At 35.5% G+C, this 18255-nt stretch overlaps 3 protein-coding genes across 55 annotated transcripts in view; all 3 read left to right on the top strand.

Annotated features, from left to right (window-relative positions):
• The first annotated feature begins 70 nt into the window (after positions 1–70).
• Positions 71–8948, top strand: retsat.2 (retinol saturase, tandem duplicate 2). Its single transcript, NM_001015061.2, is given in 11 exon segments — positions 71–269; positions 682–864; positions 966–1207; positions 3478–3679; positions 3777–3974; positions 4061–4180; positions 5321–5459; positions 5555–5664; positions 5836–6002; positions 6101–6260; positions 8204–8948. Coding segments are annotated over 11 exon segments (1824 nt in total). The 5' UTR covers positions 71–112; the 3' UTR covers positions 8350–8948.
• A 13-nt stretch (positions 8949–8961) lies between these two features.
• Positions 8962–15130, top strand: cdk21 (cyclin-dependent kinase 21). Of its 4 annotated transcripts, none has more exons than XM_073944878.1 (8): positions 8962–9477; positions 10254–10521; positions 10600–10732; positions 11277–11444; positions 11538–11647; positions 12268–12318; positions 14155–14283; positions 14367–15130. In XM_073944878.1, exons 2-8 carry the CDS (start codon positions 10292–10294, stop codon positions 14464–14466), a joined length of 921 nt encoding a protein of 306 aa, XP_073800979.1. In that variant the 5' UTR covers positions 8962–9477; positions 10254–10291; the 3' UTR covers positions 14467–15130. The 4 variants fall into 4 exon arrangements, with proteins under 4 accessions (XP_073800979.1, XP_068075418.1, XP_073800982.1 ...); XM_068219317.2 differs by having other exon boundaries at positions 8975–9477; positions 14155–14287; XM_073944881.1 differs by having other exon boundaries at positions 8993–9477; positions 10292–10521; positions 14155–14287.
• A 2041-nt stretch (positions 15131–17171) lies between these two features.
• svilc (supervillin c) overlaps positions 17172–18255 on the top strand; it is a 64350-nt gene continuing 63266 nt past the window's right edge. For all 50 annotated transcript variants that reach the window (XM_073944876.1, XM_073944865.1, XM_073944864.1 and 47 more), the window contains exon 1: positions 17172–17199. The gene's annotated coding sequence lies outside the window, so the exon portion shown is untranslated. The remainder of the gene's footprint in view (positions 17200–18255) is intronic.

Here is an 18255-nt window from a genome sequence, read left to right as displayed (position 1 = left end):
AGTGATTGGTCAAGAGTCTGCGTCACAGGAGGAGTCAACTGTGGTGTGAGGAAGTGTGTGTAAAGTATTCGGCACTGACAGCGCAAGAAAATAGCACGCTGCAACTTACAAAATGTGGTTCGCTGTCGTCGCAATTTTCTTGGCTTTAGTGGCCTTTTTGTATAGATATGTTGTGGGAAGTGGACCGAACCCTTTTGCGATCGACACACGAGAGCCCCTGAAGCCCATGGTGTTCGACCGAAAGCTGAAGAATAAAGTCCTGAAACAAGGTTAGTCATACTATCTGATTTAGGTTAGGTTTGTGTTTAGATAATACTATGAATAACAGTGTGCAACAATATAACCTGCTGAGAAATTAATATAAACCATTACACAATGTCTAACGTTAATGCTTTCAACTACGAACACCATTAAAATAATTACAAACCATTAATGTTTAACCATAAAGTCCAGTTCATTTGAATGATTTCGAGTGTCTTTTGGTCACAATCCATTAGGAATTATTAACTTTAGTGGTTTTAATATGCACCCATAGAATGCAAAACTTCTCATTATAGACTTCTCATTATTATTGTTACAAAATAAAGTCTGTAGGCTGTACTACGTTACTGACCTTTGAATATTTTGCTCTTTATGAAACATCTGTTGTGTAACCTATCGTACATGTGTTTCCATATCCAGGTTTCTTGGCCAGTAGGGTTCCTGAGGATTTGGATGCAGTAGTGGTTGGCAGTGGGATTGGTGGACTGGCAATTGCTGTCCTGTTGGCCAAAGTGGGCAAGAAAGTTCTGGTTCTGGAGCAACATGACCGGGCTGGAGGATGCTGTCACACCTTTAAGGAGCAAGGCTTTGAGTTTGATGTTGGTGAGATGGACTTTTGTACCTCAGCATACAAACCTGCAAAATAGTGCTGTATGATCACCCAATAGGCAGTTTTGTTGTGGTCTGATTGCCTCTTTTTTCAGGCATCCACTATATTGGGGAACTGTCGAATCACAAGCCGTTACGCTGTATTATTGACCAAATGACCAATGGGCAGCTGCAGTGGGATCCGCTGGAAAACCCCTTTGACAATGTGGTCATTGGTCCACCTGAAAACCGGCGCATATACCAAATCTACAGTGGCCGAAAACGCTACATGGACGAACTAAAGAAGTGCTTCCCAGGAGAGGAAAAGGCCATTGATGAATACGTGAGACTTTGCAAGGTGAGAAACAAGGATTGTGTTTAGTGGCTTTGACAAGGAAATATGAGGTTGTCTATCAGGTGTCAGTTGGGTGCTGGTTTAAATTTTTAAAAGGTTTTAGGTTAGCTCGAGCAATATTATTTTTTTTGAAATATTTAACATTTGTGGAAATTGCTTTTTTTATTGTAATAAATTTTCTATGTAAATGTCTGTGCTGACTGCTGAATATTCAGGTACTACTTCATTATCACATTCTTCAGAAATAATTCTGTTAAGTTACTTAGGGCCAATCCCAATTCCTTAATTTACTAAAATACTTACATTTTTGCACACAGCCATTTTGCTGTATATGGTGTGTTCTGTAAAATGTTCATACCCCTTGACTTTAAGTGTGGTCCTGGAAAATACTTCCCTTTAGCCCTACACCTTAAAGCTAAATAGTATTGGGACACACCTACCCCTTCATGTGAATGTGCAAAATGAGAGGTAGGCAGGGCTAAGGGGTAGAATTGGTCTTTATTCAGAATACCTGAAAAGTGAAGTAAAAAGACAGCATTTATTTTAAATATAATTAATCTCTTTGACATTATAAACATATTTAATGTTGCATTTGATCAATATAAAGCCTCATTTAAAATGGAATGGCTACTTAATGGTAATGTAGTTTTATTTTTTCAGTGCTCTGGAATTCTAGAGTATTGTAATGCCTTAAGATAAGATAAATAAAAGGTGAAATCTTTATAACTATGCAGCTGATTGCATGACCTTTCCCCCACAATCATATTCACAGACAGGCACTTATCCGAGAGTGTTGTGATATCTAGGGCGAATGGGCACATTGCATGCTTCCACATGAACTGACAAACTATCGCCTCATAACTAGTTATGTTATTTCATGCTTTTATGATTGTTAATGCACAATTTAGTTATGCAGAAAGAATGGTCAGACCCAAAATTATTGCAAGGAGCTAACTGTGTTTTGAACTCCATTATAGGTTTCAATATAGGTGTTTTGAACTCCATTATAGGTTTCAATATAGGTGTTTTGAACTCCATTATAAGCCTAAAGATGTAAAGAAAAAAAAGTATGGATAAATTCTTATTTTTACTTTGCAATTATTTCGGAAAAAAGGGATTTGAAAGGGTTTTAGCACTTTCTTTCACCTTACCCTACTACGGTTTTATCTAGAGCAACAGATGTCAGTCTGTTTATTTACATGGAGAAAACGTGAAAATTCAATTTTTTGTCAGAAAACCTTCTTGTTCATTGCTATTTCTCAAGACCCAAAAGGCCTGGTTTGGACAAAGATATTTGTTGGGTCACAATGTCTTTACCACTGGCCCAGAGGAAGTGCCAACAAGGTCCATTGAACTCCAGAAAGTGACCTTAGAAATTTGACCAGCTGTGGCATGCATGAGTATGCCTTTTGGAACAGCAGTAGAAATGCAACTAAATACAGTTGTTGTTTTTTTCTTTATTAACAAAGACTTTCAACCACTTTGGTAGACACTTCACCCACTTTGGTTGGTTGACCTAAATACTTTGTGTCTGAGAGTCTTGGGTGTCGTTTTATATATTTCAAAGAAACTTGCATAAAAAGGATTCTGTCCTCTTTTTTTAAAAGAGTACCGTGTGTTTTGCACTTTGTGTCAATTCACAGTTTCATTTGAGTGTTTTGTGGTGGTAATTGCTCAGGGAACATGTAATTTCAGTCGATGCCACAGTAAAAAAGTCACACTATTAGTGGAATTAGGAGTTGCCTTTTAGACTTGTGTTTTATAGACATTTTATCCCTTCTATCATCTTTTCTCCTATAAATGTGTGGTGCATTTAAAAAATACATTGCACAGATTTTTCTACAAGTGTTTTGTCCATCCACTTCCATCTATTTATGGTGGCATCTTTGGCATCACCATTTCAAAAAGCTCTGTCATTTTCTTGTCTTGCATTGGAAAGAAATGGACATAAATAACACTTGTTATCATCCTGTTTTAAAATCCAAAACATCATTTGATAAATGTCAAATCAGATGCAATATGTCAGCAAGTAGATCTGGAGGTTTAAGTTTTAGTCTATAAATCACTCACAATGCCAGAAATATAGGCTGAACATCTGAGCTTACCAAAGTTTTTGGCTAAATGTTTTCCCAGATGCTAAATCTCCTGTAGTCTGAGCCTAGCGTTACTTAAACTCCCTTTTATTTTTACTCCTAAGCAATACCCAGTTTTAGGGAAAATATAAGTGTCATGAAGCTCGAAATGTAACTCTGATTCTTAATGCTTCCTTTCAGGAAGTTGGACAAGGTGTATGGGTTATGGTCCTGCTGAAATTTCTCCCGACCCCTATTGCAAATTTCCTGGTGCGCACGGGTCTGGCCAATCGCTTGACTTCCTTCTCTCGATATGCGTCCCGCAGCCTAACGGATGTGGTGAATGAGCTTACACAGAATAAGGACCTGAGAGCCGTGCTCTCCTACATCTTTGGAACCTATGGTGCGATCACCTGGCTTAACAGAAGATTTACATTTGTTGTTGAATGCAAATCCTTTCCATATTTGGTGCCAAAACTCTTTTTTTTCTCTTTTAACAGGTAAAATACCCAAAGAAGCAAGCTTTTCCATGCACAGTTTGATTGTCAACCACTATATGAATGGTGCTTGGTACCCAAAGGGTGGTGCTACTGAGATCGCCTACCACATGATCCCCATTATTGAGAAGGCAGGAGGTGCTGTGCTTGTTAGAGCACCTGTAAACCGCATTCTCCTCAATGATGCTAAAGAGGCTATTGGTAACACTTTCCAAGACAACTTAGAATTTTAACACTGTTAAAGTTCATTCAACTCATAAATGATCTGTTTTTTGGCATTGATGCAGGTGTGAGTGTTCTGAAAGGACAGGAGGAAGTGCATGTACGAGCTCCCATAGTGATTTCAGATGCTGGAATCTTTAATACTTATGAATATCTCCTGCCCAAAGATGTGCAGACTATGCCTGGTGAGAGAGAGAAACTACATTTATTTTGCTTTTGATAGTTTTCAGTCATGTGACCTGTGCTGAAGCCTGTCGAGCTAAATAAACTGCTGTGATGGCAGCTCACTAGGATTTCCAGAGAAACACAGCACAAGATGGTCAGATTATCTTTTGTTTCAAGCTACAGATATTTGGATCATATGTTAACAGAACAAAAAAGAGATATGAACACAAACTGTAAATTCTGGGCTTGTGCAATCCATATACAGCTGGGGTTCTCAACCTCTTTTACTGCGGGGCCCACTTCTTTCTCTGAATAACTTTTGAAGGCTCACCTGTTTGACATGTTTTCTAAATTGTTTGGTATGAAATGCTCATTTAAACCTTTTTTATTAACAAACATTTTTATTATATTATATTATATTATATTATATTATATTATTTTATATTATATTATATTATATTATATTATATTATATTATATTATTTTATATTATATTATATTATATTATATTATATTATATTATATTATATTATATTATATTATATTATATTATATTATATTATAGAAAATATAATAAAATAAAAAAACGTAATTTATTTAAATTGAATTATATGTACAACTAACAGTATATCATATATAATTTAATTAATTAATAAATGTTTTAAAAACATACACAGATTTAAAGAGAAACACAAGTCAATAGGGATATTGCAAACGACCAGCTTCTGCTCTAAACTGGACTGACTGAATATCTACTATTGTGTCTACTATTGAATAAACACAAATGTAAAATACAGTAAAACACCCTTAATCTGTTGAAACGGAATATGTGAATATATTAAATAGTTCACACAAAAATAGACAAAGAAATGCTTTCACTTTCACTTCACGCATACAGTAGTTTGTGAATGAACAGACTTACGTGTGCGTGTTGCAGAAGCGATCATGAGTCTGTTCTTGCGCTGAGTTTGAAGCAATCAGTCAGAGATCAGGAGAAAGTGCATTACTTTGATCATTTTAATATAGCATATTATAATGAAATCCAAAAATGATGCTATAATATTGAGAGTTAACTTTAATCTCGCGGCCCACCTGTATTATTATTACTGATGTGAATTGACAACCTTTTTGGGTGTTGTTTTTATTCTCATCCTCTACAGCAATTCAGAAACAGTTGAGTATGCTGCAGCATGGAGACAGTGGTCTCAGCATTTTCATTGGCCTGGATGGGACAAAAGAGGAGTTGGGCTTAAAAGCAGACAATTACTTTATCTACCCTGAGAACAATATAGACGAGCTGTGAGTGCAAATTTACCAGTCCTGAATAAACTAAAAGTGCTCTGTTTATTTGTATACAGATTTTCATTTTGTGTTCATGTCTGCTGTTATTCCAGGTTGGAGGATTATAGGAGCGGAAACAGGGAAGAATCTGCTAAAAAGAATCCTCTGATTTTTGTGGCCTCACCCTCTGCCAAAGACTCAACCTGGCCAGAAAGAACACCAGGTAAAGAGACAAACTAAAGATAAATCAATGCCCTGTTAACATCTGGAACTGTTATCAAATAGACTAAGTTGTTTGTAGCTTGTCCATATCTAGAAATCAGTAATCAAATCAGCTATCCATTATAATAACTGACAGTTCTGCTTGCTAAATCCAAATATTCTTCGCCTACAGGTAAATCCACCCTGACTGTTGTTAGTTTTGCTAACTATGAATGGTTTGAAGAATGGAAAGATGACAAAGTGAAGAACAGAAGCACAGATTATAAGCAGTTGAAGGAGTTGTTCATCAATTACATATTAGAGGCAGTGACTGAGATCTATCCGAAGATCAAGGACAGGGTATAAATTCTCCAAACTGGAATTTTAACTCTAAATTGCAAATATTTCATGCACTTATCTTGTTTTCTCTTTGTTTTTCTCCATCTCTCTGTTTGTAGATTGAATATGTGGATGCAGGCACCCCAATCACTAATCAGCATTACATTGCCGCACCTAGGGGAGAGATTTATGGCGCTGATCATGGAATTCCTCGCTTCAGTGCTGAACTGAATGCCACCATTAGAGCACAGACACCCATTAAAAACCTCTACCTTACAGGTGAGTGTTAAAAGTGGTGTTTAGAATGATGATAACTTCAGGTTAAGCCCATTTAAAATGGTTAAAGTATCATAAAACACAAAATTACAGATATTAACAGATCTCTTTGTATTGTACATCATGTTTTTTTTCCAGTCGGTGTAATTCTACTTGAAAAAGCAGTTTATTTTAAACTTTTTCACAGTATGTACATCTTCAAGACTTAAAGGTGCCATATAATGAATACTTGGATATACCTTGGCGTAGCTTAATAATAAGTTTCTAGTGCATTGTAATAGCATACAATGGACCTCAAACATCATTGTTTTTATCATTCCCCTTTAAATTTGTGTTCACATAAGATGATATGACTGGAATATGGATATGTCAGCAAGTCACACATCTCCATTGAAAATAACAAACTTGCGCAAACTAGAAAAGATGAGAATTTGTTGACAAAATGGTTTGTGGATCTATTCCTTCTCAGTTTGCGGGTTCTTCACTGGGCCATTTGCCTGTCTCAAAGAAGCAAATACTGTAATGCTGTTATGACAAACACTTTAGTGAGATTGTGTGCTCTAAGGGTGATGTGTTAATGTAGTATGTAAGTATGTAAGTGTGTATTTATAAAGTGCAATTATTGTGTATGGCCATACACCCAAAATGCTTCACAATCTTGAGGGGGTTCTCTCCACACCACCACCAGTGTGCAGAATCCATTTGGATGATGTGACAGCAGCCACAGGGCCTATGGAGAGAATTTGCCAGGACACCGGGGTTACACCTCTACACTTTATGAGATGGTTTAATAAACACAGAGAGGTTTAACGTCCAAAAGACAGTGCTTACTGACAGTATAGTGTCCCCTTCACTTTACTGGGGCATTAGGACTCACACAGGCTGCAGATTAAGATTAAGGTTGTTGCTAGATCGGATATGGATGCGTCTGGAAGTTAACACAATTTGTTTCTATTATTTATGAAATTTCCCATTTATTGTATTTCATTAACGTCTACTACCACCCCACCTCTAAACCCAACCGTCACAGTAATGTAAAAACAGTAGTTGTACCGAGTATTATTTATGTTATCTATTAAATTACTCTATAAATTGTATTTTTTTGCCCTAAGCCCACCCTAACCCTAAACTCAACCGTCACAGTACTGTAAAAATATTAATTATTGTTATACAGTGTCATTAAAAAATATGATCTAGACTATATCTCTCACTAACACCACTTCCAACAGCAACCTAGTTTTCCCATGTGGTCTCCCATTCAGGTACTGATCAGGCTCAGCCCTGCTTAGCTTCAGTGGTTAGCCTCTCTTGGGCTACAGGGTGATATGGCTGTGGCTATAAATAATGTATCAAAAGAGAATGTTTTTTTTTTTTTTGCTTTAAAGGAATTTCTGCATTGCTTAAATTCTCTACAGAGCTGAGTTTTTGGCACAAGTAGTTATTACTTCTCTTTGTGAAGTAACCAGTATATAACATTATTTGGCGAATGGCTTATATAAGCAAAATAAGCATTAAAAGTTATTAAAGACCAAACAGTTGTTCACTTTAAAGGGATGGTTGACCCAAAAACAGATTGTCATCACTTGCTCAAGTTTCTCCTCATTCCGTCTCTTCAATGAAAGTCCAGGAAACCAATTTAGAAGAAACATAAATCATTGTAAATATAAATTTATGAGTTAAATAATTTGATACGAAAGATTTGGTCTTATCTTCATTGATTTATTCATAGGTTAACCAATGCTTTATCGGTTTAGAATGATAAGAGGATGAGCAAATGTTGACACAACTATCCTGTTCACTTTAATGTACTGTAGGTTTGTGTATTATAGTTTTACAGTTGTATTTTTGTGTTTGCGGTTTAAAATGGTCAAAAATCTCTGCCAGTAAAGGTTCTGAGATCTCTAGGTTGTCCCTTTTCTTTTTTCAAATGTGTTTTTCGCTTGCAGGTCAGGATCTGATGTTGTGTGGTTTTGCTGGAGCGTTGACAGGAGCTCTGACTTGCGGTTCTGTCATCCTGAACCGGAATCTACACCTAGAAGCCTTCAGTCTTGCCAAAAGAGTCCAAAATGGCAACAACAAGAAGAAAACATAAAGATCAGTATTACATAATCTTGATAGTCATTCATATCACGTATGGCTCTCGAGAAGGAGAACAAAGGGAGAACCTGCATTATTTTTAAAGAAATGAACCACTGCCTAGTGCCTACAGTAACAATACACTGCAGAGCCTTACTGGTATAACACACAACTCTAATTTTTTATCTACTTCTTAAATCAAGGGAAATACGTTAGTTGATTCAATAAATGGACTTACTAAAATAATAGAATTATTTTTGTAAATAAAAAAGTGTTGATTAAAAAATTCCAGTTTTCTTAAATCCAACTAACTTTTTTAAATGCAATTGAATATTTTTAAGCAAGCAGAAGTAATGCACTTGGTACTGTGTGTTTTTTGTTTTTAACTAACTGAGCATGAACTAAAATGGTGTCTTTTGATTTGAATTATTGTGGCTCTACAGTGGTTCATATGTCTGTATTCAGGGAATTTCATGCAGATGTAAGATGAATGCAACTTCACATTTACATGTGTGCTTCCTTTTTAGGTTGCTGTGATTTTTTTCAGACTTGTACACTAAATGTGCTAATTCAATGGATGCTTGTGCATACCGAATAAACATTTTCACTTGAACAACAAATCATTGTGGGTTTCTGCTCTTACATCAAGGGGGCAGTGTGACGTCTGGATTGAGGCTTGTCAAAATGGCAGATATTGCATTTAATAAATAATCAATTTACGTTAACTTCTGTTATTAACAAATATCCTAAAATACTTTAGGAAATTATTATTAAAATCCAAATTCTGTTTTTATGTGACATGAGTTACATGAGTTTGGCAGAGTAGGGCTATTTATGTATTTTTTATACAATAATAAATTTGTCAACATTAGCATTGCATAGATGTAAATATTTTAATCACATAAGCAAATTATTATTTTTTTTCTTTTTTTAAACGAGAAGGGGAAATTCAACACAAAAATCACAGCTGTTCATTGGTTGGAGGTATCTCGCACCCCTGCCTGCGTCGCGAGGTTTATTAAAATCATGGCAAACCACGCGTTTTAATCGTGTCAGTAATCCAGATTAGTAGACAATTCTCTAATCATTTCACTAATACATTTGATGTCCATGCTCAAGGTTTAATAGTGGATTGCCACGCAAGGTAAGTTCCTATTTATTACGGTACCTAATTCCAGTTGCACACCGTGCACGCTCATCAGTTTTAATTATGATAAATAGTCAATAAACACGATGTTATCATGATGTATAGACGGAAAGGATTTCCCATCATTGTCAGTCGATCCATGTGGAATTTATACCAATAAATATCTAACTACGTCAAGTCAAAATTTTTAATATTTGCACAAATTTAAACGAAAAACACTGTCAGTAGCAGTCCTTTAGATTTATCAGAATCCAAAACTTATAATCGTTAGGATTTAGTACTTATACATTAATTATCTTTTTAATATATTTTCGGTTATAACTATAACCAGTGTTGTTACTTTAAAAAAAGTATTTAATTAGTAATTGCATCATTATAATAGTTTTTAAAAGACTTTTATAAGTAGTGTAAGTCATTATACACTACATAAAATCTCAATGCATTCAGAAATTAAACGTTTTACTTTAAATTTGAGTCAAACAGGGCCTTTTAGCTTTATGAAACATTTTATATTCTTAATTCATTTCAAATTCTTACATTTCTTAAGCAAATGTGACCTAACGAATGTAACCTTTTTTCAGTTTAATATAATGAAAGTACATTATAAACAACTGTAGTTAAACGACCTTAAACTTTTCAGTAATCCCTTACCCTTTTATTGGTCATTTACAAAAAATACACAAGTAATTACACCCAACACTGATTATAACACAATCTGCTAAAGCTTGATATGTGCCTGGCTTTTTTACTCTCTATATTTCTGTATGTTGCAGTGTCTGTCACAGACTGACTGGGTTGATCTGAATTTAAGATGGCTGACAGCTGGTGGGAGAACTCAGATTATGAAATTCTGGCAGAAATCGGCCAGGGTGCCTACGGGAAAGTGTACAAAGCCAGAGAGAAGCGTGAGCAGCAGCGCCTGATAGCAGTGAAGAGACTGAACATCCCAGAAGAACCTGAGTCCGGCATACCTCAGTTCATGATTCGAGAAGTGGCTCTTCTGCGCAAAATAGAGCACTTCAACCATCCCAACATAGTCAAGTGAGTACTGGAACTATCGAAATACCACAAAGGTTCCGAAATGTCAGTTTTTCAGACCATTATGACGTCTCTCCTTAGGTTGATGAGTGTTTCGGCAGGATGGCAGAATCATAAGTTTGACATGACGCTGGTGTTTGAGTATATCGATCAGGATTTGACCACATTTCTCAGTAGGGCTTCAGAGAAAGGCCTTGCAAAGGACAAAATAAAGGTTTGTATGTTCATTCATCCATTCATTAATTAATAAATTAATTAATTCATTCAGAAAAACCAGACAGCCACTAGCCTGTTTAGAGCTGAAACTGGTTAAAACTGGTATAATCTACATCCAAATCACTTTAGCCATGATTAACACAGAGCAAATAACAATATGAACAGTTGTTTACAATTCTTCAAGAGTCCAGGTCCACTCAAGAGGTCTCCATGACCTCTGACCTGGCTGGGTAGATCCTGAGGAAACAAATGTTTTGGCATAAAGAAAAGCAATTACACACATATTATTCCAGTTTTACTCTGAAGTGGGATGACACTAAGGTCATCATATAATCTAGGCTCTTAAACATTCTACTTATTATTAATAATCATAAAAACATACAGGAAAGGATATGTGTTACTCCATACTGGAGCGGACATCCATGATAAAATCCATGCTATCACCGATCAACAGTTAGCTGGAATATATTACGCATGCTGTCACATTGTATAGTATAAATGACAGACCATAGCTCGGATGTGTTTTACACTTGTGTATGCAGGATGTGATGCGTCAGCTGCTCAGCGGTCTTGATTTCCTCCACACCAACTCCGTCATTCACCGGGACCTGAAGCCTGACAATGTGCTCGTGAGCAGTCGAGGGGAAGTCAAGATTGCAGACTTTGGTTTAGCCAGGATATATACCTACCGCATCGCCCTCACTCCATGTGTATGCACCTCTCATTCACTTTTACTACAGTATGTGTTGTGGTGGTAGTGAGATCTTGCATGCAACGTATTTGTATGTTGTGTTTGTGTGTAGGTTGTGACTTTGTGGTACAGAGCTCCAGAAGTCCTGCTGCAGTCCAGTTACATGTCTTCAGTGGACATGTGGAGTGCTGGGTGTATCTTTGCAGAGCTGTTTCTCTTAAGGTGGGAGTCAGACATTCTATTGGAGTCAATAATATACTTTAATAATTGGAAGGATGCGTTAAACAGACCAGATATGAGAGTACATAGTAACTATAATGTTACAGAAGATTATATGAATTACTTATTTCAAATAGATGCAGTTATTTGTAGATTTATGTGCATAAAAGTTTCCTGAAACAAAATGCATCATAGTTCCACACACACACTGCAATAATAGGAAAGGATCCTGTGACTGAGTACTGTGACATGAAGAATAGAGTAATCAATTTAAATTTCAGAATATATTCTGTAGAAAAGAGTTGTTTTAAATAGATGTAGTTTTCCTATTACAGTGTTACGATTACACTGTACGTTTGATCAAATACATGAAGCTTTTGTTAGTAAAAGAGACTGTATATTCATAGTCAACAGTTTTGTAGATGTTTCATATTGTCTATTTGCATTAATTGAGCTCACCTTGTTCACCTGCATGTGATGTAGTTTGGGTCACATTTTTATTTGCCTTGATTAATTATATTTATGATTTTGAGAATATCAAGCAAGTTTGCGTTTGCTTTAGTTTAATATTTGGATTATAAGTGACATAAAGGATTTATTTTTGTTTTTCAACTTTTTGGCAGGCCTTTGTTTCGTGGCTTCACAGAGATCCAACAGCTGCAAAAGATCTTTGAGTGAGTCAAAAAGCTTATGTGTGGTTAATGTTGACTGGATTAATTTAAATTAGTTAGTCCCTGACTTATCGACACAGCAGACTAAATCGCCTTGATTAAATTGAACAAAATAAAATAATAAATAAACCAAAATCATCACACTGCCACTATTGCTCTGAAAAAAAGAGATTTAAGACATCAGTTTGACCTACATGCTCTTTATCAGGTCACACAGGAAATACAAGAAAACTTTGGCTGTATCTTTTTAACAACATCACAAGGAAAAACAACAATAATCCTAATTAACCAATCAACAGTGCCCAGATTTCCAAAAGTAATCCAGTGGAATTTCCCATAGTATCTAGATGCAGCCTTTATGATGCAAGTTGAGATTGCAGCACTCTGCGATACAATGTCACACACAATGCACTCAAATGGAGTGAGTGGCGTCACTGTAAGGGGTAGGGTTAGGGATGGGGTTGTGTGAGCCCATTAAAAAGCATTGGATGCAGCTCAGATTGCACTGCACCAGGTCTGCATCCAGACCCCTCTCGGAAATTTGGATCAAATCTTGGAAATGGGTTTTTCAAATGTAACGGGAATTTTGAATTAAGATCAGACCATATCATCAAATCTTACATTTGATTTAGATCAAACCTGCCCTTTGGGTTAGTCAAAATTTTGATCTCAGACTGGGATCAATTTAATCCAAAAAACAAAACAGGATTATGATGATCCCACCAGAAGGGTGAATTCAGTTGATTTTCTGAACCAATTAAAACATAAAAAGTTGTATTTTTAAGTGAACAATCACAAACTTAATGGTTAGTGATGATATAAATTCCATTATAAACAGTATGAAGCCTATATTAAGCATGTCACATCTAATGAGATATGGTAAACAACGACAACAAAACAATGTCAAAGCAGTATTGTATTAGAACAAATTATAATAAATAAATATGTAAAATAATTGTTGGTTACAATGTGTATGTTTCTTGACATTAAATCAAACTGGCTGTTTAAAAGGGCACATAGTTTACCACTTTTTTATGATTAATATTTATATTATGGTTATTCTGAGTGTGCCAGTTTAGGTTCAGTTTAACACACAGTTCAGATGTTTTTACTATAATGTGTTCAGAAGTCTTATGTTGTGGGCTTGTACACAGCTCGCTGTGTACACGGGAGACCGCAATCCTACGTCAAGTTGCGGTCAGTCTGAAAAACAGCTCCAATTGGTCCACTGTTTTTATGTTGTTAAATTAAAATTAAAGGGACTTATTAATTAAGTTATTAATTAAAAGGACTGTGTGTGTTTATATCACCCCAATATGACGGTCTATACACTATACTTGCACACATGTCTTTCCAAACAGCTTGAAAAGTAGATTTTTCACCATAGGTGCCCTTTAATGGGACTGGTAATTTGCCTACCTGCGGTTCTTTGGTAAGCCAGTAGGCTACATGGTGGTTTCTTTTAAGGCTCTGGTAAACTGGATTTGGTAATCTTGAAATTTGGTATTTGGATGATCTAAACCCAATGTTCTTTTAAAACACTGTCATAGACGTACGATGGATCAGTTAATCCGGGATAGCAAAACTTGGGATTTCCAATACTGGACCGGTTTGATCCAGATTAAAGTAAAAAAATAAAAACTGGACCCAGATGATTTGCACAAAAATCAAGAATGTATAAAGCGGGGAAAACTTAACAAAAATGTATTCAAATCAAATTCTAAACGTAATCCTCTGGGTGTGAGGGCATTTAACATGTATATATAAAAAGTAAAATCAATTTCATTCATAAACTACACCCTTTATTATTTGTGATCCTGTATGTTTTCTTTCTCACAGGGTAATTGGCTTGCCGGGTAAGGAGGACTGGCCTGTGGAAAGCCCAGTCTGCTACAGTCCTGCCTTGGTTGAAAAAAAACCTGCAACACAAGTGCTGGCCAGCCTTACCCCTGAGGAGAATGGCTTACTGTCTGTATGTGTTGCTAATTTATTTTCATATGGAGAGTGATTTTAGACACTGGTGCTTATACTTGCATTACTTTTCCATACAGCAATTTTTGGCATTCAATCCAGTTCATCGCATCTCTGCCTGTGAAGCTTTGGCCCATCCTTACCTGGCAGTCCGCAACTCTGAAGATAAATGACAGATGAGTGAAGAGGGTGGAGTTACATGATTAGACCCCTCCCACATGCAGGCTGGCATGCACTGAGAATAATTCTGCCACAAAATATAGATAATGACTTAAGTGAAGTCCAATCCTTAACCCACAGATCACGCTTTTTCCTCCTAATTTCTTAAACTAAAGGCACAAGCATTCTTGGTGGAGATTGAAAACATCTCCAAGGCTCTCTGATGATAAACAGATGCACTCATACAATATTTTTGGAGCATATGTCCATGTTTTTGCATAGGTGATAAATGAGGATTTGTATTTTCTTAATAGTGACTTAACTAATAATGACATTTGTGTGTATGTTACTGCACAGTTGGTTGTTTGACAGGTACGTTTACTGTTTTCAGTTAGTTGTTTTTGAGAGCTGACTTTTGATAGTGTGATCATATTTTGAGTTTGTTTTGCCTTCATTTGGAAGTGTTTTTAAGAGGCAGGTCGTGTTTGAGGTTCTGATCAAATAGTTTGACGTTTTGTGTTTTCTGTTGTTGATGAATTTAAGGTAAACACAAGCGAGAGCCAGCAATAGTTTAAGAGACCCTGAGTAGTTATTATGAACTCTCAAATAAATACAAATATTTTACATTTGTGTTTGAATGCACATTTGACTGTTCTGTTAGTAATAAAACTGGCATTTAAACATTGTTTGCTACTAATCTTTGTGATCACTAGTAAAGAATTTCCATTTTATTATTCATTAGAGAGCCAACAAAGCGTCTTTCTGACCATAGTTGTTGGGAGGTGCCCACAAGAGGGCAGCCATGCCAAAATAAAGCTGCGTTTGTTTCAAAAGCACATGGCTCAGTCCCATGGAATGACATCTGCTGTACCCAAGAGTTCTAATACAGACAGGTCAGCGAGTCCATTCATTATTTATGCTAAATTTCCATTTAGTTTAAAATGTATTGTGTGTCCTAATAACATCAGTTTTGCTCTTACTGTCACCTGTCAGCTCAGATTCCTAAATGTGTTAATAACCAAAGTTTTTTTTCTTCTTGTTTATGTGCTATTTTCTCATTTTACACACATCTATAACCTTTTCCTAAGATGTGTCCACACTTAGCAGGTTTAGTTCTATTTTAATAAAGAACTCTGGGTAATCTGAGAGGGCACTAAACAAGCGGACTGAGACCACTAAAATCATCTGTACTGAAATATGAATAGATGAAAGACATCTAAAATGAACCAAAACGGGACAGGATACCATAAAAAGCCCAGTATCAAACACTGCTAACCTTTTTTTTTTGTAATTTCTTTTGCAGTTTTGACTCCTAAATTCTGTTAAGTTACGAAACAAGGTACATACAAAATTCGAGCTTACACAAAAAAGACAGTAATAGTAAGGATTATAGTAACTTAACAGATCAGGTTAAAAATTATTATAAACGCATATAAACATAAAAAAATAAAATAAACAGACGTACATAAATAACACAAAAACAGCAAAAGGAAAAAAAACCTTTTGTATCTATAATTTTCAAATAATTATAATAATAATCCAGGAAACCATCAGAGACAAACAAACATACATCACAATATAAAAGATGAAACATAAAAATAGAAATAAATTGGAATAACAAAATAAGTTAAATACAGCAAAGTTTACAGTATTTCTACATCCAATGATTTATAAAATTATCAAGGGATTAAAAAATGTGTTATGATTATTGATACACACCTTTTTGCTTTTCAACAGTCGATTCAAAAGTCGATTCAAAAAACAATGTGGGAGATGATTTAGCAAATTTCTGTTTGTGTATGTAAATAAAAATTTTGCCAATAAAATAAAAAGATTAACAATATATTCAAGACTTTTGTTGAAGTTGTTTTAATATTAAAATTTATATCTTTTAATGTCAAATAATAACTAAGTTTTTTTAAAATAATGTCAGGGTAACAATAACAACATCAAACAAATTTGTTACAAAGGTTGTGACATGAGTTTTACAGAGAAGTAAAGCATGAAATAGGCACATACAAAAAGAAAATAAACTAAAACAGAACAACTAATAATATAAAACGTGTTAAAAAAAAAAGGAAAATAAATTAACACTTCTAATAGCTTTAAGATTTTTAGAGGCAGCAATAGTTTTAATGTACTTTTGAAGTTCCTTTTCAAAATCAATAAAACAAGGTATGCGTTTAGAGAATTTACAGCGGTGTATATGGAATTTAGCAAGAATTAAAATGAGATTAATAATGAAATATTCCTTACTTTTATCATCGGCAGTATTGAAACCCAACAGGATATTCTTAAAAGATAACAAGAATCCCGGTAATATTTAGCGATGAATAACCAATGAAAGTTTAATCCAATATTATAAGTAAGTTTTGTCTTTTTCTATGTGGGTTGCGTGACGTCATACGCAATTGTGACCCATGTGGACAGCAATGTCTCCCTTAAACGAATACATTTGCAGTTTTTTTTTCTTAATTAGCCAAAAATACTGAGTGCGACCTTAAGTGGCTATTTAATGGACTGAGCTGTGGCCCCTTGCAAAGGAATGCTGCCCTGGTGGTGCCGGGTATTTTTATCTCTCTCTCTCTCTCTCTCTCTCTCTCTCTCTCTCTCTCTCTCTCTCTCCCCGTGTGTGTGTGTGCTCACCCTAAAAGGTATTTTCGCACTCTCTCATTGGCCCTTTGGGCTGTGTGAGTGTGTGTGCGCGGCTGTCAAAGCTGATCCGAGCGCACAGCTGATCCACCCTCACATCGAGTAAGTACCGTCATTCATTTCTACCCTCACATTTACTACGAATTTTAAGAAAAACAACGGTCATATTTCTTCACTGTAAAACTAAGCCACATATGATCAACGTTTGTGTATATTTTCTAAAGTTGATTTGTCTTTACACTTCAAAACATTTCAGCGTCTGTATGTAACTCGCTGGATATGGCGTTCAGTGTAAAAGTATAAAATAGTTTGTTGTGTCGCGGATCTTGAAGGAGAAATATGATAGAAATACGCTGTGCTGTTGATATCTGCAAACTGTACTTGCAACTATTTTCAGCGCTGCCAACGCACCTGTACACCTCAAACTCAATAACTCACTTCAGGTTCTCAAAGGAGAAGAGATATATACACGACCGTGAACTCAAATAAGAGCCACTGTTTTTATAGAGAAACTGTTAATTGTTAATGTGACGCACTATTTTTATTTTGTGGTTGTCTGCATTTTCTTACCAGATTGATAAGCAGTACTGTTACAGATAAGATAAATACGTCTGTAATAGCACATCACTTTAATTGTATATTATTGTGCAAAGTAATAGTGTTTATGTATTCTATTACTAATCCTACAATGCTTTCAAATATTTTTTTTGTGTATTTTAATATGTTATTATATCATTATGCCATTTAAAGGTGATTTTGAATGAATAGTTATTGCAATGTCTGCTGTTATTAATATGTTTAGGTGCTGCATTACATTGTGTATTATAACACATTATGATTACTGTAATATACAGTATGTGCAGCCTGAAGTGTTTCATGTTTTTATTGAACGTTTGAAAGTTATACATGTTATTTATCAGTGAACAATTATAACCATAATGGCTAATGGTCTGTGAATTGTTCTGCCATGAAATGTGTGTGTGTGTGTGTGTGTGTGTGTGTGTGTGTGTGTGTGTGTGTGTGTGTGTTTGTGTGAGTGAGTGAGTGAGGATCGACTAGCTTACTTGACCTGTGTGTAATGTGTGAATGTAACCGAAGTCAAAACCTATGCATTTCTATCATCCGGTACAATTTTTTAAAATGTATGTTCCTTTAGGC

The sequence above is a fragment of the Danio rerio genome, chromosome 3, assembly GCF_049306965.1.
Source record: "Danio rerio strain Tuebingen ecotype United States chromosome 3, GRCz12tu, whole genome shotgun sequence".
Classification (NCBI taxonomy): Eukaryota; Metazoa; Chordata; class Actinopteri; order Cypriniformes; family Danionidae; genus Danio; species Danio rerio.
This window is presented reverse-complemented; position numbering and strand designations above follow the sequence as displayed.